The following is a 21,292-nucleotide window of genomic DNA, read 5'->3' as shown; positions in this document are numbered from 1 at the left end:
ATTTACTAGCAATCACACGAACTAGTCTCATTGTAAATCGTTTCAAGATCGTCGTTGAACGTACAGACGTTGCATGCTTCAAACAGTTTCAAGGGTTTATGAATTGGAAACAAATGTCGAACGGTTCTTGGAATATTCATCTAAGTAAAAAGATAATGTTCAATGCCTGTAGAGACATTAGTGAGGTTGTTTCGTTGTGGTTATCGTATGTGATGTAACGTAGAGTCGAATAGCCTTCCAAGTGCTGTACAACCTCCAAAAATTCATCCTAAGAAATGTCGGAGCTTGATGATTTTTTCTTGTTTTCTTCGCAGCGTCATCTTATCTTGGGGTATCGAACGATTATTTCTCTAAGAATCCGTTCACAAGCATGTTAATTTTGACGGGATGTTAGGGTGAGAGGGTGACATCGCCCATTCGCACGTGTGGTACCCGCTATTTTTTCCTACATCTGTTGCGAAGGAAAGTTTTATTTCAGCAGCAACGAAAGTGAAATTAAGTTATTCGAAATAGTTTACGTACGTCAAAGAAAGTTCTAGTGTGCAGAATTGAGGACTTTAGTTGTGCGCATGGGCCAACGTTATTTTACCACACTGTTTTGAAATAAAGAACCTCACGCCCGTTTCGTGTACATAAAAAATCAAATTTCAAAGCCGGTGCTGGAAAAAAATATCAGTTGAACCAAAATGAAAGGCAAGAAAACAACGAAACGCCGCACCGTGGGTAGACATCGTATTGCAAGATTTATTAAAATGACGATCAGATTATACTATAATTTTTACAGTCTGGGAACATATTAGAATTTTAGTAGAAGTTCCTATGTTGTGTAGTGATTCACAGAGTTACGATTTTTATAGGAATCTAACCTACAAGGTTTTCACTTTTTCCCAAAGACGATGATGAACACATTACAATGAACATCAGTAACTCCAAGTCACTATGGTAAAATTGTGCCCTGGAAAAGTGGTCTTGTTATTGTTGGAAGTTTTACCGGTAACTTGAGGAAAAATTGTACAGCAATAATTAAAGATAGATTTTAGGCGCCTTCTAGTCGTAGTTCACTGAATTCCTCCATCTTACCAACATCACTTACATATATGGGTATTATACGACAAATATTATATTCATAACGCATGATACGCAGAGTTACATTCTCACTTCGAACCTCCTTGCGTATTCTAACCTCAACTTAGCTTTAACCTAACCTATCTTATTCTTAACTATACGCTTGGAAGTCTGGACGCATTCCAACTACATGCCTATCGTGTCATCGCCATTGCTTATACGTAAACCACGTGACGACAATTTTCAGCGCTAGTGAGAAAATGTGAACCCCGCGAAACTCAAATCTCTTGAAAAGGATGGGACGGCATGGAATTTAAACTGACGATGAATTACAAACTTGCGGTCGGATCTACCCGTGAATTTTCGGCGACGAATTCACTATTCTCACTGGTAATATACACGATACAAGTTCTCGATTTGTATTATATTTCGATACAGTTAGTCCAAGGTATATCACATCTACCCTACACTTCGGTTCAGTATGACAATTTTTCCAGTATTTTGTGGCAAAAAAATATTTACTCGTTAGTTCATTATTCCTATTTCTTTAGTATTACTAAATAAAATGGATATCTCCGTTTACTATTTTCATTTTTACTATTCGTGGATTTACAGTCTTCGACACCCGTAGAAAACTTGTTGCTCCGGTCATCTAGTAGATCGTAGTATTTGTTGCGCGTCATGTCACGTGGTTCTAGATCAATTTAATCCTTCTTGCAACATTATTACTATTCGAGATGCAGTACTTATAGATCCTTAGGTTCGATTTGGTGGTTTCAATAGCAAGACATCCGGTTTGTAATAACACCGGGAACAATTCACATCGGCCAAGAAACCATGGGAAAAAACAGCCATAAAAGATGAACCTTTTTCTCTGCTTTCGACTGACACATTTGGCAACCAAACGTGCCATCAAAAAAACGCAATTTTCCCAGGCTTCATTCTTACAACCCCCTCTATGGGACTTTCCAGCATTCCTACTTTCTTTGTTCCTATCCATATACCCTTTCCAAGAAGCCTTATGTACCAATACTCCTCCTCCCGTTTCCTTCGAAACTCCTCCTCCCAACTTCCTTCGAAATACCCACCAACAACTCAGTCTACGACAATTCTTTAAACCGTCGACTCTACTTGTCTTGCTTTTCAAACACTAACCAAGATTCAGGTTAATATAAACTGGTTATCAGAGATAAAGAACTTGGTAAAAATAAGCGTGACTCCGGAATTTCATTGTAAAGAATTCTGTCAAGTTTCAACTAACACAACTAATTATACTTCAAGTTTTCATCCTCTTCCTCAAATAGAACTGGCCACACAAAGACAGTGTCTGCCAGTGGCGTAAACGTTATTAAAATACAAGCTCTTCCTACGACCGTAAGAAATATTGCGAAAAATGCTTATATATCGCTAAAATGCCAGCAATCATAGGATTTTTTTCAACAATTCGTCTCTCCGTGGCGTAATTATCCATCGCATTGAGGTAAAATTGTGGTACATAAATTACGTCGAATCGATATCGCCGAGCCGCGAGTCCTTCATCCTTGTGGACTCGAAACGAGTCGGTGGTTAGGAAACTGGGCAGGTTTGGTCTAACGCTCGGGTACGAGGGAGGAGGGGAGCTCCGATAATCATTTCCCACGGTCGGAACACTTTAACCTATACTGTGCGATCGGTGGAAAAGGCCGAGCCATCGGGTAGTCGGAGCAGCTCGCACTTGCCAGCTTCATCAATAGTGCAAAGTGATCGAAAGACTTAAACCTCGAAGTTGGCGCTGCAGTTTGGGGGGTCAGACTCAGCCCTTCCCGAGGATACTTTTGCCGGGGTTGGGGGGTGGGGGACGGGATCGCTTCCATTAACCTCTGTGCACGATCTGTGTACCTATATGTGTCTATATCACATACGTGACTCGGTTCCCGGAGGAGTTGGAAAGCGCTGAAAATTCTAAAACATTCGATTTATCAAGCCAGAAGCGAGTGAACGGAATGGAACGAGGAGAGACGAAATGGAAAAGGGAAACATCCGGATGCTTTTTTATTTCAATTTTCACGATTCAATTCGACTTTGAACCACAGGCACACAGCATGACGAAACTCGATTACGCATACTTACACGCTGACAGAAGCTATTTCGAAAGAATTTTCCGATGTCTCGAGAAATAACGCGTCTTGATTGAACCGCGTGGGTTTCGGCTGCTTTGAAATATCAGAATCGAGTCGGAGTCAGGTTCGATCTGTGAGATATTGTCTCAGAAGATAATACACACGGTCGGACTTACAGGTGAAGCAGGTACAAGAAATTTAATGAATCGTCGTTTGGATTTTAGCGAAGAGCGTTGACAAAAAAAAAAAAAATAAAAAAAAAAACAAGCAAAGTTCAATATCTTCAACGGTTTGCAGCTTTCGACGGATTCAGACTTAAGCGATCGCTTTTTATGGACTTGCAAATCAGAAGATTTGAAAGCTCAAGCTGAGTTCCGAGTCTACGATCTCAGAGCGAAGGACCTATCTGCCATTTTGGGATAGGAATTAGAGGGTAGCCCGTTTTTTGGTCGAGTCCGACCGTGGAGTGATCGATCAATCTTTTCATGCTCTGTTTGCGATGGGTGAAAGTGATGGATTTATCAGTTTGCCCCCGTTGTTTTCAAGCGGTGGCAGAAACAGCAGAAGCAGCAGAGGCAGCGCCGGCAACTCCTCATTACTTATGTATGGATGAAGATTTATCCGCGCATTTTGAGCATTCGTTAGAGGTTTTATCTCACGCGTTCGGCGTGAGTGATTATCGTACGGAACATTCGTAAATTTGTCAAAGCGGTAGAAATGGACGTGAGATTAAACAAAATGATGAAAAATTGGGAACATCCGGGCTTCAAGGGGGCTAATAATTTTCACTCGTAAATATTCTCGCGGGTGGTACGATAAACGCCATAACTCAAACACAGATTCCTTTCTGTCCGATACACTTTCGTATACACAGAGATTGGATTTGTTGAATTTACAAAATATGGCGATAAAAATGTTTCTTTATTTCATAGTTTCACTTGATAATATAAATTCAATACATTTTTTGTTGTGTAGTTGGATAGATACTGTTACTAATGTGAATAGTCAAATGTCTATTTCGAGTTTTTCGCATCCTGAAGTCATTCCATCGGATGTTCAGTATTCTATCGTAATGTATTGTCAATCCTAGGCTTGAAATAATATTTTAATTCAGTAATGTTGAAGTTAATAGCAATAATATGGCGAATAACTTAAATATAAGTCACTAACAACAAATGATTCTGAAAGAGTTTGATTGGCAAAACATGCACACTTTTATTGCGTTATGAGTTGGAGACTATTCTGAATTAGAAAATAAAGCACTTTTGCCAAATATGCATCGTTACGTAGTTGTTACTAATATCAACCTTATTTGTTTTAAGCATTATCCACTCTCCCGTCTTCTATCTGGTTCGAAATCCAGTTCAGTAATCAGACCATAAATAAAAAGATAATCTTGGTCTAGTATTTGCAAGTACTTGTTACAATTGAAACTGCTGATGTTTGCATTCGAATCGGCAAGTTCAATTTAGAAAACAAAAAAAAAAAACCTATAACTTGGGCATTTCCACGGCTAAATACACACCGCTACTGTTGGAAACTAGCAAGAAGAATCGATTGTCTGGAAAGGATCAGTCCAAGAGAGCCCACTATTTCTGTTATTTGCCTAGATACGAATGCAGGCTACAGAATTTATTTTCACGTAACACTCTACGACAGCTGGTCAATTTTCTTCAAAGTTTGATTAATTGAATGAAGCTGAACCAATGGATGAAATGAAATAAAAAATTCATTATATTTTTGCAAATAACTAAGACACAGACTTGCCGATATCGTACGAGGTGCGATCAATACTCAGTTAGAAAAGTCGCATTCAGGGAGACCAAAATCTTGAAAAACGGTTCATTTGCTCTCGAGATATCAATCACACACATATATATCTGAAACTGGTCAGAGACGATTCTCTACTCAAAAGGTCGCGGTATAGTGAAAACTCAAGCTTTCATCTTCGGGGTGATTACAACAATTGTCCTGTTACTCGGACTACAGATCTATATTGTATTGAAAAGTGGACAATAATAAGTACGATAATATTGCACCTGAAGTACAAACAAAATTGAGGTTTACCGATCAAGTTTTGTTTTTTTCAACATCGAGAAGAAGCTTTGGTAAGCCGTACCTAAATCGAAAAGGTGCGTTTGCCAATGCTTGAATTTTCAGACAATTTATTGAGTTGTAATAGGCAGAGTAATTTTCCTACCATTGAAGCTACGGAATTGGGTTGGAAAAAGGTGAGACCATTCAATATACGAATGGTTCGTGAGTCGTTGCGTTCATGGAGTTGAAGACGTTATTATCTACACTCGGAAATAATTTGACCGCAGAAAAGACGGCCGTCGAATAATTATGACGGAGGTTTTGAAAGCGCTGATGAAAAGGGAGGCGATATCGGCCATTTCTTGAGGAGCGAAGAAAGGCCATCGCAAGAGCCCTTGACGAAGGTTCCAAGATTGGTATGATAAGGGCGAAGCCTGAACGCAAGTGCTGCTCTCTGATCTCGGTTCTGAGGTGAGCGAGCAATGAAAAGGTGGCAGTCCTCTCTGTTAATGGGGTTCGAGCCCCTTTACCTCAAACTTGTCTCTTCTCGAAATAGTCGGGGTGCGATTCACCTAACGGTTCCCATAATGCCCGCACCTTCTGGCTCCATTTTATTCGCTAACCTTTGGGAGTTGATGGGCTGACCCACTCACGGGCAGAACCTTGATGGCTTGTTTCTCTCCGTTTCGAGACATTTACTTTGCAGGTACTGTAATCGCCGGCGATATCTATCACGCAACCGCAGGTTCCGGACTCGTGCTCTTTGCCTCGTCACTTTTCACCCGTGGTAGCGATTGCGAAGAAAGTGCTTACAGAGAGCGAGAGAACGTCGCGTTGCCACCGTTTCACCAATTTTCAGCTAATGGCAATAGAGTCATGAACGTGCCCGTGCCAAATGACCTCCGAGTCAAAGCGCCACGTTCTAAGTATGACGGTTCGAACCATTCGACGATCATTATCACCCGAAACAAACTGTACGATAACATTTGATTGGTAACTTGCGGGAAGAGCGATTGATTAACTGATTACGTACTTACAGTGTTCTGGTATTATAAGTAATAACCGTAGTGGGAGATGCATGCTACACTGCAACAAAGATGTATAAAATGAAGTGAAAATAAAATATAAGTAATGATAGTGTGAAAAGTTAGGTGGAAAAGTACTGTATCGCAACGATTTTATATTACTTTGGATACAGTGATTCGTCAATTAAAGAAGTAAAATGCAGTGAAACACAGAAAATAGCGTTTTACGATGTTCTTTGAAAAATGCGTTGAAATACGTGCACTCCATTTCAAGTCTGAAGCTTGACTGTTTTCATAAGAATAGTGGTTGGTACAGCAACCCAGTCTATTATTGAAGGAGAAGGAGTCGTCCTGACTATTATAAATATAAAATAGACACAAGTAGGAAATTGTTTCATGTATCGAAGTATCTGTATGTGGTGTTAAAATGGGCGTTTGGTACTCTCTTCTCTCGAGGAGATTGAGCTGCGGCTCGAAAATGATAAAATCTTCCCAATTCCCGGCGGGACGAAGGATATAGAAGCGGGGATGATACTGATGCCTAAGCCTGTTATCATAAATGGTTGTGGAATATCAAACAGCACAGTATCAACTCAATTTCAGAGATGGGATTTAGCCAGGAATGATGTCACCTTCGGTAACATTAATTCGCACATAAGCCACGCGTGGAGATGTAGTAACAGAGACATTGAGACTGCATCGTTTAATGGTGAGAGGGAACGAGAACGAGCGAGAGAGAGAGAGAGAGAGAGAGAGAGAGAGAGAGGGAGAGAGAGATACCAAGTGGCGGAGCAATTCCCTTGTTCAAATACTAACTGCATGTCTCGTTGTACAAATCGGAGTACACGACGGAGTTCCGAGCCGTGGTTTATGTGCCGATGGCAAGCTTGCATTTGTGGTTGGGTACGGTAGTCGAAAATCACGGTAAATGGATACGGGAATTAACAGCTTCTGGTTTGAATGACAAAGTTGTTCCGATCATCTACCAACTCCTGATTTGCAATTGATGTGTAATGCACTGTAACAAACAATACGGATGGGGATGTGCATTACGATACCTTGGACCGGGTTTTTCTATGAACGCAGGTTATGTTGGATTGAAAACTGTCTGTGTTGCTTTTTTAATGACCTAGAATCGGGATATCCATCTTACTCGGCAGTACAATCGAATTCTTAAGCTGTCTGAGGATATCTGGAGGACGTTTGAAGATAGTTTTATAATTCAATTTATATACTACTGCAGTTCGGAAACACTTTGGCGATTCCCATTGAATATCTGGCATTCTGAACTGCTATTTTTGTGGTCCTTCCAAATATCGAAAGAGAAAAATTGTGAATTGAAGAAGGATTTGGAAAAATTAATATCAGTCAAGTTTCTGGACGGCTTTTTGAGATTTCAGTCAGTGATGAATGGTATCCGTCGTAAAAATCAGCCACCATGATTAACGCCAACTATGGCAGTCAAATTTTGTGGCTTGTTTGCTGAAAAAAAAAAAAAAAATTAAAATGCAAGGTTCAATTAGTAAAAATATAAAAGCAAAAGATTCTTCTTCCACAAAATAGCTCAGTGGTTACTTAAAGATTATCCCGTGGGATTAAAGAATTTTTTCGACGGAATCGAGAGGTGAAAGATTTAGTTGCAAAAGTTGAGAATGTGTAGATGGATGGGTCTATATTACACACATACATATCGTATAGTCATAACTGTTATATACATGTCTGTATCGAGAGGGAGAAAGGGAGGGGCTCTCTTCTGGACGACCTTTCGACCTTCGGTCGAAACCGCCGCCTCACCATCCTCCTGCCCCTATTCCATCGCCTCGTTCTCTTTCCTATTTTTTTTTTCTCATTCTCGGAATGCTGACACCTGGGGAACCTTAGGAGCGAATTCTTTGGGGTTAGCACTCGATCAATTTCTCTGCTAAGGCTTGCGGGATCTTATTGAGTACCATGCTCGAATACCACGTTCTATACGAGAAGTTATTCCCAAGTTCGCCGTAGGGTAAAAATTCGTTGAACACTCGCCACGGGGGATCACTGTGGGACGGAGTGTATATCATGTACAGAAAACAAAATTCTCGCAGGAATAAAGTAGAATTCCGATGCCACGTCCGTACTACATTAACGTACATACGGACTTTGGCCATTTACTCGAATCATTTCACTCTGTAATATCGAAATTATGAACTGACATTGAATCGACTTCAAAGTAATGCATTAATATTGACATTGCGATGAAGAAATTTGAAAGACGTACGCTGGCAAATATTAAAACCAACGAAATTGGTGCAGTTATTGACATTCAAATAACTCTCTTCATCGTAATGTATATTATGATTATGACGTCAATTAAAGCATACCGGGTTAATTGCCAGTTCCGGGACGTCCGGGTTTTCTTCAAGGTTCTCTCTTGCGGATTGGAGACTTCTTTCATTTTTAAAGCATCTGATTGCACGGAAAGGGTGGCAGTTGCTTTAACGTGGAACGTACCACCTCAGGGGTTAATTATAACCTGGCAAATACGCCTCAACATTCCGGAGGTGTAAGTTATGGAGACAAAGGCAATCCCGGTTTATTTAGTCCCGGTGTATATTATTATCGCGTATGAGAGTCAGACTCGTTCAGACCCACAGGATCCGGTGAAATACAAGAAACCTGAGCCGCTTCAGATTACGAACATTTCCTTGACGGGTACACAAAACGCAGAAATGTTGATAAATTTATCACCCTCCTAAGTCCTCTAAAGCCCGGTACATACTTCAACTGTTTACTGATGTAAGACTTCGGTTGCCTTTCGAGTTTTAGGCAGAAGTGGAACAAACTTCCAAGTTTTCAACGGTTAATTACATAACCAAACGAGAAAACTACCATTATAAGATTTGCATAAAATCCACGGACTGATTCGCGTCTCCAAGCACAGTCTCCAACAGGCATTCCACAATGTCAAATACCCCTCTCCATAAAGTAAACGATCAGGTTACTGAAAAGTAAGTATTCAATCATGTTTCCAATTAGTTGACTGAAACTCGCGATTGAATGATGAACATATTTAATTGCGACTTAACTTTCGTTTAATTAATTCATAGTCGGTAACAGCCCTCCTCTACAGCTTTCTGCAGTGAATATACAAAGCTGAAACGTGTCAAGGAATTATTCGGATGAATGTAACTTACCTCATTCGAGCTTATAGCAAGCCTAACGCGGTGGGGGGAACGAGTAAGATCAGGGTGCAAGAAGTGGATGGATTGAATAGCGTCAATGGTGTGCTCACGGTTTTTCGGAATCCGCTCAATTTATTCGCTGCATGAAGGCTGTCTTTGAGTACGACTTGTGTACAGTTCCGAAGACGTTGAGACGACCTTTGACAGGCTTTTGGGTTCAGAAATAAGCGGCTTTGCGTAACCAAGTCTCGAAAGATCCCGAGATCATGTTGGTTGCTGCGTCAACTTGCAGATATTTAACAGAAATGAAAAATGTCAAGAGAAAAAAAAAAACAGGAAAGTCTCGTTGAAAATTCCATCAGCCGAATTGTACGGGATTTCTTTAATGATCCGGTCGTTTTTCAGCACGGTTTTCTTTCACACCATCTCTTTAGCACTCTCAGATTCTTTTTCAGTCTGGTTAAATAGAGGCGTTATCCGTTAACGGCTTTCCATCGATGTTATCGGCTTTCTGTTTAAAAGAGCTTAAGCTCCCAGGCGACCCCCACGTTTTTTATTTTCCTTTATCCGTCACGTTTTAAACCCCGCGGCCCCGCCTCAATTATACGCGTAGCGTAGACCGGGGAAACAACAGCGTAAAAATGGAAGTACTAAGCCTCCGGAAAATGTATAAAATGAAGAAAACGAGAAATGGAATTGACAAAAAAAAAAAACATAAAAATGTCACGATATCGATAAATATTTCCTTGATTTAGCGGAAACTCATTGCGGGGATCCTGAAACTGAATAGCGGATAAACGAGGTTCTGCGCAAATGTTGGAGCGAGCAAACAATGCACTTTGGATAATGATGGCAACCCCAACCTCTGCAACTGTTAAATTCTCGTGAGCTGTGAACAGTTTCATTGCAACCAAAACCGAAGTTCCAATATTTACAGCACGTGACAAGCACTCCCGTGATCCGAGAGAGATGATTTACTGAAATTGTATATCGATGAAACGCTTGGCTGAGCACGTTTCATTACAATTTCGCATGAACATAATGATGTGTAGATAGCTGTCAAAATGGATCCTCGCGAAAACATCAATTTTTAAGTATAAATCATATAATTGATTTGCGATACCACAAAAAAATATGTTGGCTTATTATTGCTTGTAATCATGATTCACGAGCGAAATTAAAGCATTTCATCTTAATTCTGAACTTCATCTCAACGAAGCGATCTTTGTGACAGTTTAAGTTTCCTCGAATGCATCGTTCTGTCGACAATGTAAAGGATTTTGGCTAACGCAAAATATTAAAAATATTAAAACTCAATAAAATCACATAAAGCTTCTTAAAAGGTTTGAAATCTGCATCGATGCCAACACACGTGGGTCGGTAAGATTGGATAAACAGTGGATTAGGTACGAATATTTATTACAATCCAGTGACGATGAAGAACCCAGTGATATAATAAGTAACACGTGTTTAAACCCGTAAATTTTTTCTTTGGATTGTAATTTGAAGACAATATCTTCATACTTCCTTTGCCAATATACATGACATTAAAATCACATGAGATATTTTGGTGAGTGCATAAAATTGTGATTCATACATCACCAAATTGTTACAAGAAACAATCCTATTTTGAATGTCAAATAATCGCGCCTATTAGAAAGTAACTGCGATGAAGTATAGAGCGCGATAAAGTCTTGTAAAGTGAGAATGCGCGATTAGTGAATTCAAAAAAGTTAGGAGGCCATTGTAAAACGGAGGTTCAGAAGAAAAAGAAGTGTGAAATAAAGAACTAAAGATTTTAAAAATTGAAACTGACGATAAGTGTTCGTTGAGAAGAAGTCACCCTCTTACTGTTAACGAGATAAACATACTAAATCAGTATGCACAAGATTAGAGTGAGCCAGGTGAATCAGATGAAAATCTGCATCACTCGGTAATCCAAAACAAGTTTTTAAATGTTTCAGTGTGACGGGGACAAGAGGATAAGCTGAGCGTTTGATGTTGACATAAAGCCCAAAATCTGTGCTCATCACACATCTTCATTGAGAAACGGCGCACAAGTTGTACGTTGAGTGGGTGGAAATTTACACATGGCAGTTTAAACGAAATATATTTACAGTAGGTTATATTTCTACCCCTGTTTTATTGCTTGTACTTTTTTGCTTTGTTCTTTGAAGTTGGTTTTTCCATTTAGCCGTTTCTTTGTGTTCTCCTGTGCATGAAATTCTGACCAATCTTCTACATGTTTTGTCAAACTGTTTCTTTAATCAATATCATTTACCTTTGAGTTGATACGAATACGTTACGAAGAGTAAATCGAATTTTGCCGAACGATTAAGATCGAAACGTGTTATTTCAAGTTATTGTGAATAAGATTCTTACGCTGACGTTTTTTTTAATACTCTTTTCCTACGAAACGTTCGGTTTTTCAAAAAACTGGCATTTCGAAAGTGAAACTTCAGCTATTTATATGCTCAAATATTCATATACATATAAGTGACGAATTTTTAGTGCAGGTGGTAGTCTCAACAGAACATATTGTGATGTAATCATTACGACGGTATCAATATTTTGTTTAGAAGTCAGAAATCAATTGGCGTCCCTGATTATGTTGTTAGATAAATATATCAGCTGATTGCGAAGAAACAAGAACACTCAGATAATCCGTAAAGACCGTAAAATTGGTAATGTAGGACATTATTTTTTAGAATGTAGCACTATGTTGTAAGTGAATCAGGACAGTTTTTCGATATTTCTATAATTTTATAATCGATTGTCTGTTGAGTCAAAATCCTAGCACAAATTGAATTTGTTTCATATATAGACAGTCAGAATATTCAAAAGTGGAATTGATAAAAACGGAGGTTTTCTGAAAATCATGTTAGTAAAATTATCTCTGAATATGAATTCTAATACTTCGTTTTCAGGAATTTTATTCATATTTTTTGGACCATACGGGCGAATATCGGTATAAATGGTATCTGTAATCAAGTACTATTGTTTCCCTCGTTTCTACAGGCAATCAGAATTCATCAAAACCTTTGGAAATAACAATACGCGTTGTCCTCAACGCGTGTGCTGTGCTAATAACTCATAGACGCCAAAGAGGTTAAGGTTCTAGAGATGGATGATCCATTATTTGATTTGCACATTATGATTGTTTTGAATTACAAAGGAATCCCTAACCTCTTAGCATACAATCAGCCCGATAATGGCGACGTGACGCCCTTCCAGCGGCACCAGTGGTGAGTGGTCAAGGGCTGGAATGACGTGTGTAGTGATAAAAGGGGGACTCGCACGCAAGACATTGACTGGATAAGCACTTCCGATTGCCTCAAGTGTACAATACGTAATCTGCGGCAGGAAAGGAATAATTCTCAATGACGTAATTGCGTATGGTGATTTAGATTCAGGATTTGACCGATATCACGGTATTCTAATTGTACGCAGTAAAATTATTCTGCAACTGCTGAGCATACTCATTGCACGTAGTAAATTGGGTGTGTTACCGTTGTTTAGTTGACAAGGTTCGTCAACAGTGACACGCTACATAGACAACGTTTGGCATTGTCAAAAAATACCATCGTTTGGATAAATGACGAATAAAACAGATAAATTGGAGTAATCTTCGATTTCCGAGGCACGTCTGAAGGCGTGTTATCGCTACTTAAGAACAGAAAAAACAGAAATGAATTATCAGTATATATTGCACTACGTACTGGATAATATGAAGACGAATGACTTTACTTGATATCAACAAAAAATTTTTGACCTGTCATAAACATGTTTTTACTTCAAGTCCAAGTGCATATAACTCGATTCAGAGCAGTGGGCAATACTGTTGATATCGTGCAGGTAGAAGTTATAACGTTATATATTGTGCTGGTTGGTGTTCTCACTTGCAATCCAGGGACTGAAGTGGTCTGGGATAAAAATTAGTGGAAAACCTCTGTCTTCTATCAGATATACCCAAGAAGTTTCAAGGAAAGCGATGGAGACGGCGTTGGAGACGTGAACGGAATCACGAGTAAGTTGGAGCATCCGGTAGACTCAGGTATCAACGCTTTTTGGATATCTCGAATTTACTCGAGTCCAATGGTGGACTTTGGCTATGACATATCAAACTTCACAGACATTGATCCAATATTCGGTATTCTCGATGACTTTGGAAAACTGGTTCTAAGAGTGAAACAGCTTGATCTTAAAGTGATTATCGATTTTGTATCAAATCACAGTTTCGATCGGCACGATTCGTTCCGGGACGACCCGTACACCAATTACTACATCTGGAAAAACATGACATATGAAAGTGGGTTCAGTATTTGAATGAAAACGTTCGAATAACTGACTTAGAGTCTTTTACAGATCTGATTGGGAATGGAACGAGGAAAGGGGCCAGTACTACTTTTATCAGTTTATCAAAGCTCAGCCTGACCTCAACTACAGAAACATTTTGTTGGGGGAAAAGATGGAGGACGTTTTTGCATTTTGGTTGAACCGAGACATTGACGGTTTTCGGATTGACGCTATTAACGGATTGATAGAGGATGAGGAATTTGAAAATGAATCTTGGTCCAACAACTCGGAGTTCCAGAAGGCCATTACGACTTTCTCGATCATATTTTCATCAAGGATCAGCCTAAGACTTAACATGTTTTGCGGTGTTGGAGAAACCTTGTTGACAAATGTTGTACATAAATGAATTACCAGAACTAAGATCATCATGAATGAGGCTATTGCAAGCATAAATCTCGGTATGACTTACTATACTTATGGCTTTGCCGTCTCGTTCATTTTCTATTCAATCAGTGCCGCTCGGAATGGTTCAGCGGCTGAGGAACTGAAAATTATATTTGACAATTGGATTAATAATATGCTAAAACATCTACAAAACAACTACGCCACGAATTGGGTTGTAAGTAACCACGATCAGCCCATGATCGCCTTAAGATGCGGCGTTCGTCGCGTGAATCAAATATCGATTCTGTGCCTGACTCTATCTGGGATCGCTGTTACGTAGTATGCATGATCAGCACCTAAATGCCTTGGGAAAATACCGTTGACCCTACCGGTTACAGTACTGCCAAGGAACGGTATAAGCCGTACTCTCGAGATGCAGCTAGGACTACCCATCAGTGGGATGGCACGACGAGCGCGGGCTTCTCTTAAAATTTAACAAATTCACATCCGCGAATGAAAACTACAAAACACTAAATCTTACTGCACAGAAGACAGTAAGCCACTCCCATTATCATGTGTACCTTGCGATTGATGGTTGTTCGAAAATTACCTATACTCAGGAGGGGAGCCTTGGACGTAAAAGTTCTCACTGGAGACATCCTAGTTGTTGTGCGATCCATCACTGGAGTTTCTCCAATACATGCTCTGATCAATTGCGGAGAAATTGATCGGGTTGTTAATGCCGCAGCCAGCACGGTAAACCTAATCGAAATTATGAAAACCTAATCCAATATTACTCCAAGCACGACAATGACTAGAACGGGAAATTCGATTGTCTGGTGCCGCTATCGTGGTACTGACATCCCAAGAGTTGTATTATATCATGAAACCTTGAAGTGGAGCCAACAATTTTACTATTTACTTCGTTATTTATTATTAGCACTTATCGTTGAAAGTGATAAATTTCTTTGTGCAATAAAAAGCGTATTAATTACAGTATATTTCAAGGGGTAAATATAGTTCGTGTTGCTCCACTTGACCCTACAATTACTTATTCCTATACTTGTGTTGAGCAGAACGAGGAGGAAAAAAATACATTTTTCGGTTATTTAATCTATTTCGTTGTTCGTGCTATATTTCTCGAACAATTCAGGCCAGATCATGTTCGATCTCAACTCGAATTAAACACTATAAAATTTACAATGATAGAACCATCTTTTCCTCTTCAAGAGTTGTTATGCAGCAGATTATTAAAGTTTCTTTTTGCAGGGTAATTTGCAGTGATGATATTTTTCAGCCAGCTGCTATGTCTCAGTAATTCACTTTTATGCATTATTTGGTCATGACGAATTTTTGTAGCCCTTTTGTAAATGAGGAACGGGAAGTATCGAATGACCATAAAACTAACGATAATGTTTGTGTATGGTTTGCTATCTTTTCATATCCAAGACAATATTTCTGCTCATGTGTCTCGGGGGAGGTAAATTTCCCAGTTTTGACTACTCGTTATGACGTACTCCAGTCGTTGTCCAGGATCGCAATCCTGTCATGGCACAAGTGAAGCAGAGTAAGTCGCCAGTAATCATTGAAGTGAGATCGTATTAGCAATAAGTATGTAAGCATGTGTCAACACGGTTGGAAGAATCGTCGAAACAGCCTACATGCACATGAAGGAGTTTGTCGTGTTAAAAGATCACTAAATATGTACGTTTACACCAAAGAAGTGGTGTAAAATACCATACCAAGACTTTTGTTGATTACCTGTTGAGTTTGCGAAAGGTATTGATTACAATTATCAATATTTGTGCCATAGTTGATAAGACAACGTAGACTACACCTCTTGGACACAAGATTATAAATCTTTTTTTTTTTTTACGGTACGATTTTATCACCTCCTGAGTATATAATAGTTGGATTCGTAGTATTAAGAAACATTGTCAACGTCATGCTGTCCCAACTACCGATATTATCCATCGGGCTGGCGAGCAAAAAAAGATTGGTGGAAAACTACTGTCTTCTATCAAATCTACCCTAGAAGCTTTGAGAACAGTAATGGGGATGGTGTTAAAGACTTGAATGGCGTCACAAGTAAACTCGATCAGATGTTTAATACGGGTGTCGGCGCGTTTTGGATAGCTCCAATTCACCCGAGCCCAATGGCTGACTTTGGTTACGACATAGCAGACTTCGTGAATATCGATCCAGAGTTCGGGACCTTGGACGACTTTGACAATCTTGTTGCAAAGGCGAAGGAGTTTAACCTCAAAGTTATTCTTGACTTTGTGCCAAATCACAGCTCTGACGAGCACGAGTGGTTCTAGAAAAGCATTCGTCGCGAGGATCCTTACACGAATTACTACGTTTGGCATGACGCAATATGCGAAACAGGAACCAGCATTTACCAACCTCCGAATAATTGGATCAGTGCCTTTCAAGGATCCGCATGGGAATGGAACGATCAGCGAGGTCAATACTACTTTCACCAGGTTCTAAAGGGCCAGTCCGATCTCCGCTACAGAGATGAGGAAAGAAATGAAAAATGTCCTCACCTGTTGGTTAAAAAGAGGCGTCGATGGATTTTACATAGATGCTGTTCCTGTTCTGATAGAGGAAGCCGAGTTCAAGGATGAACCCTTGTCAAAAAACCATGAATCAGCCTGAAACCTACCACATTATCCAGTCATGGAGAGACCTTCTTGATAAATATTCCACGGAAACGAAAACTGACACGAAAGTCATCATGAACGAAGCCTACGCAGCCACAGATCTCGTAATGAATTACTATACTCACGGTTCCAATGTTCCATTTCATTTATTCTTCTACAGATGCCAGAAGTGGTTCAACCGCTCAAGAACTGAAAATCGTAATTGACAACTGGATGATCAATATGCCTACCAACTACTTGGACAACTGAGTGATAGACAATCATGATCAGCGCAGAGTCACGTCAAGGTACGGCACCGATCGCGAGGACCAAGTGTCAATTCTGTGTCTAATTCTTCCTGGGATCGGTGTAACTTGTAATGGAGATGAAATTGGCATAGTCGGTACCGAAATATCCTACGGCCTGTAATACCGACCCAGAACACTATAAGCAGTAGACTCGGGATTCAGCGAGGATCCCTATCAATGGAACCGTACGACGAGTGCCGGGTTCTTTACTAACCTGCAAACCTGGCTTCCGGTCAATGAGAACTACATAACTCTCCCACTATCATGTCCACCGGGCTACGACTGCTCTCCGAAAGTTACCCATACCCAGAAGAGGATCCTTGGACGTGAAAGTGCTCGCTGGTAACGTCCTCGTTATTGTGCGACGGTAACCGGTGCCTCGACAATCGTTGCTATTGTCAATTTCGCTGAAACTAACGAGATTGTGAATGCTTCATCAAGCACGGGCTGTTTGTCACAAATGACTGTCTATACGTCAAGTGTTTCCTCCAACATTACTCCGGGAACCAGAGTCGCAACCTCAAAACATTGAACTTCATGGTGCCGCTACTGTAGTACTAACATTTAATTGATTGTACGCTATCGTTAAGACCTCGAAACAAAGCCTGGTAAATATGTTTTAGTGAAATAGACTTTTCAGTTGAGAGAAATTGATATCTCATCATTAGCTTTGTTAATTGATTCCCATTCGGCTTGCAGCTGGCTTGTTTGTGGGCACACGAAATAGTAGCGCTCATCATAAATGGGAGTTCGTTCACTTATCCCAAAAGCTATTCACGTCAGGCTTAAATTAATTGCGTACAGAATATGTACAGAAATATAGGTATGTAACAGGTACAGAAAGCCATGTTTTCAAAGTAATGAATTTTGCTTTGAGTTTACGATCGTTAATTCTAACAGCAGAGCAATATGTACATCATTAAAGCAGAAATGTCAATCACCTCCGTTTTCATAAATTCCATTTAAGGTTGAGTAAATCCATTTTGAATATAGCGGAATTGATGTAGTTGAAACTTATTTATTTCCAAATGACGATGGTCGGAATAATCTCCTTTATTTGGATAGCAGAAAATTGAGAGAACAAAAATGATACTGAATTCTTAGTAGTTAGGTACGCCTTTGCGTAACATATTGGCAGTTGACACAGTGATACGAGCAAATGTAAGTTGTCCTTAGCTTCGGTTTTACAAGAACTCATAATTTTTATGGCATTTTTTTCACTTTGTACAAATATAGATTAAACAAAGATACTATACAATAATCGTAAGTGATTGATTTCGATCAGTGAGCTAGAGAAATTATCAGCGTACATCGATTCAGGCAATTAAAAATAACCGGGTTGATTACAGGGTAGCTGTTTGTTTCACTGATAGTTTGATAATTATCACACTAAAGCCCTTGTATTTACCCTCCAATCAATTTTTTTAGCAGCATTTGTGCACATTGATCCACATATCGGCTGGTCAAACAATGCGGGTTGTGCTGAACAATTTGAAAACATCTAGCATACGTCTGCAGAGCTTGGTTGATAATAATTATTTGCATATGTACATGCGTCGAAATGCCCGTGTGTTTACCTGTAGTATAGGTAACGTTATACCTAAGCTTAAAGGCAAATAGCGGAAAATTAAAATCGAAAGGAATTCAAGGTTGTTTCTCTACGATCGAAAAATGGCTTTCAACGGAAGCAACAAGGTCGTGAGTTGGTAAAAAAAAGTATTCCAAGTATGTGAGGACTGGAATGTTTAATTTATAAAGTATAAAATTTTTGTACATTTAATCTCTTACGAATAATTTGCTCACTAGCACCTTGGGAATTAGGAGAAAAAAATGTAACCAACCACTTGAATACTGTTTGTACCATGCCAAGAAATGAAAACAAATAATCATATGTTCGTGGAGATGACTGTCAAATGTGATAGGGTATATCTTCTGGGATGTCGCTCGCAAATCTATACGGTAAGAGGTCAATGCCAGAATTAAGATTTTCTTTCTGAAAAAGGAAAAAACTGCGGCTTGAGAACAATACACTGTACCTACGAAGCAATGTTAAAAAAAAGAAACGTGAGATGGAGCGTAACATGACCTGCAATTTTTATAAGTTTGATTTATCTGAAAGTATGAATGATTTTTTGACATTCCCCGAAAGATAATATTGGTCTTGGAATTGCCGTAGGTATATTGATTCCTAACTCTGTTTCGTATAGGTGGAATATTTTGCGTTATTGCAGATATAAGATGACTACAGAAATTTCTTAGATTCAAGAAAATACAACTGCTACTCTACAAGTACTTTCGCCTGTTCAACCGTGGACGTAAAAGAATTATTCATTTCAACCTTCTCAGCATCAATTCATTGTCGATTAATGTGAAAGAAATTCTATAGTTTATCGTTTTTTACGCAATGAACAAGTACTTGATAATAATCTGAAATAATTCAGGTAATGTATCTAAACACGAAAAAGTAAACTATGCTGTAAACAATGCGATTTACGCGAAAATTCGTAGATTTTATCATTTTTACCTGTAACAAAACTGGTTGAATACGAAACGTGAAACATGCATGTATGTTACGTTCGTTGTGCATCGTAATGTTCCATGTGCCATAATTCTCGTGCATTGATTGAAACTTGAATTGGATATTGTGAACCATAGCATTTGAGTGTCACAGAAGATGAGTAGCGTTTCAGTAAGCCGTGTGTTGAGATTTTAATTCTGGGAAACATATTTTCTGTGTAACCAATTCCTATAATCGCTGCTCTTGTGGCACACTAAAATTGGTAACCTAATACTATCAAAGATATTGTGCAACGGCTTATATTAACTAAATTGGTAAATATATACCTAACAAAGGGCAGATTCTAGTTACATAACCATAGTATTCCATCGCAAGTATTGCAGTATCACGGTGATGGAAGAATTGAGTAATTTTACTGTAACACAATATCGGTGCACTTAGAGGAGTGAAATTTCCTCACGCGAGACCGGTATTTATTCTAAAAATTGATCGGCCGGTACTTAGGTTTGTGTGCATATGTGTGTTACACATTTTTGAAATCATATGTTGACACAGATTCGCTTACACAAGGTTGGAAAAATTGAACTAAACATAACATCCCAGCAGGTCCACTGTGTTTTATTTGTTACATTTCTGTTGGGGAATATGGCTAAAATTTTTGTAATTTTAACGTTTAAATTGTCACATCAACGTTCAATTTATAATTTTTACTTTTTTTTCACATAGTTGTACACTAAAAAATTGTTAAATCTACCCAAAAGTTTTAGTGGACCGTCTGGGACATTTTTTTTAGAACCGTGTATATTCTATATACTTAACGTTATCTCTTAACGAGTATCATCCACTGAATCCAATCCTCCAATCCTAATTGTTCACAATTAGGTATGCCTAATCTTACTGCCCCAGTTGGTTCCACTACTTTCCTATTATTTGGATCCCTAACGAAACAGTATTTTATCACTAAATATTTTGCTCGATGTTATAATTTTCAGCTTTCATACGGTTGAAGGTAACTTTTATTGCCTTTTTGAACGGCGTTAAGATTCCTTTGGTTCTCATTAAACCCTTCCAGCAGCCTTCGACTCTGTACTGCTTCGCGACATGACTTTGCTCAAGCTATGAATTCTACCTCCGTGGATAAAAGAGCTACAAGGGTTTGTTTCCGGCACGCGGATCTGATTGTGCCTCTGCAGAATTTGAACACGTAACACCTATTTGACTTCCTGCCGCGTAGCTTATCAACCCAGCTTCCTTGTTCATTATTGTTCAACTTTAGTGTGTACTCTATCGCCTCTTTCAAGTATCTTGCAACTCTTCTCGCCTTAGTTCAGTCTACCACAACACACTCAACACAGTGGATGCAGTAATGTGTTTGCTCATGATTGCTATTGCTGCTGCAATATCCGGTCACGTATTTGTAGCACCGTAAATTAACGGTCATATTAATTTTTGGTAATATTTCATTCTTTTCGATAACTAGAGCCCTCGAGAATGGATATCAAAGTGAAATTAGCATACTGTCAAATCTGCAGAAGTACGTTTCTTCGAATGACACATAGTTACATATGAAAATTTCTTTCCGGACTACTCAATTATACGTGAACTTCAAAGTTTATCAGCGCTCGTAATTCTGTTGTAGCGTGATGAGTAATTAGTTGCATATCTATGAGTTACCGTTCGATTTCCACATGGATGGTTAGAACCATTGCAAAAAAAAAATTTTCGCAAATGTTAGAGTGCAGAAAAAAGAGTGT

The 21,292-nt window shown here is 39.1% G+C and overlaps 2 protein-coding genes and 1 pseudogene across 7 annotated transcripts in view; 2 read left to right on the top strand and 1 right to left on the bottom strand.

The window, feature by feature from the left end:
- The window catches only part of LOC107225054 (protein artichoke), a 262,673-nt gene that overhangs the window by 64,532 nt on the left and 176,849 nt on the right, over positions 1-21,292 (bottom strand). The window contains exon 3 of one of the 6 annotated variants that reach the window (XM_046736902.1): positions 6,239-6,287. The exons of the other annotated variants lie outside the window; for them this stretch is intronic. The gene's annotated coding sequence lies outside the window, so the exon portion shown is untranslated. The remainder of the gene's footprint in view (positions 1-6,238; positions 6,288-21,292) is intronic. 6 annotated transcript variants of the gene reach the window in all.
- LOC107225847 (maltase 1-like) lies at positions 9,167-14,089 on the top strand. The gene is made up of 4 exons (XM_046736849.1): positions 9,167-9,213; positions 11,967-11,997; positions 13,327-13,655; positions 13,753-14,089. The coding sequence occupies exons 1-4, from the start codon at positions 9,167-9,169 to the stop codon at positions 14,087-14,089; spliced, it is 744 nt and encodes a 247-aa protein (XP_046592805.1).
- On the top strand, positions 15,616-16,728 carry LOC107225848 (annotated as a pseudogene).

This window comes from Neodiprion lecontei, chromosome 4, assembly GCF_021901455.1.
Source record: "Neodiprion lecontei isolate iyNeoLeco1 chromosome 4, iyNeoLeco1.1, whole genome shotgun sequence".
NCBI lineage: Eukaryota > Metazoa > Arthropoda > Insecta > Hymenoptera > Diprionidae > Neodiprion > Neodiprion lecontei.
The sequence above is the reverse complement of the archived record's forward strand: the minus strand, read 5'-3'. Positions and strand labels throughout refer to the sequence as shown.

Bases quoted from the DNA above. Each gene is read 5' to 3' on its own strand.
- LOC107225847 (XM_046736849.1), top strand. From the start codon at position 9,167: ATGTCAAATACCCCTCTCCATAAAGTAAACGATCAGGTTACTGAAAA. The intron at 9,214-11,966 runs GTAAGTATTCAA...TATTTTGTTTAG, and splicing joins AACGATCAGGTTACTGAAAA to AAGTCAGAAATCAATTGGCG. The intron at 11,998-13,326 runs GTTGTTAGATAA...GATAAAAATTAG, and splicing joins CAATTGGCGTCCCTGATTAT to TGGAAAACCTCTGTCTTCTA.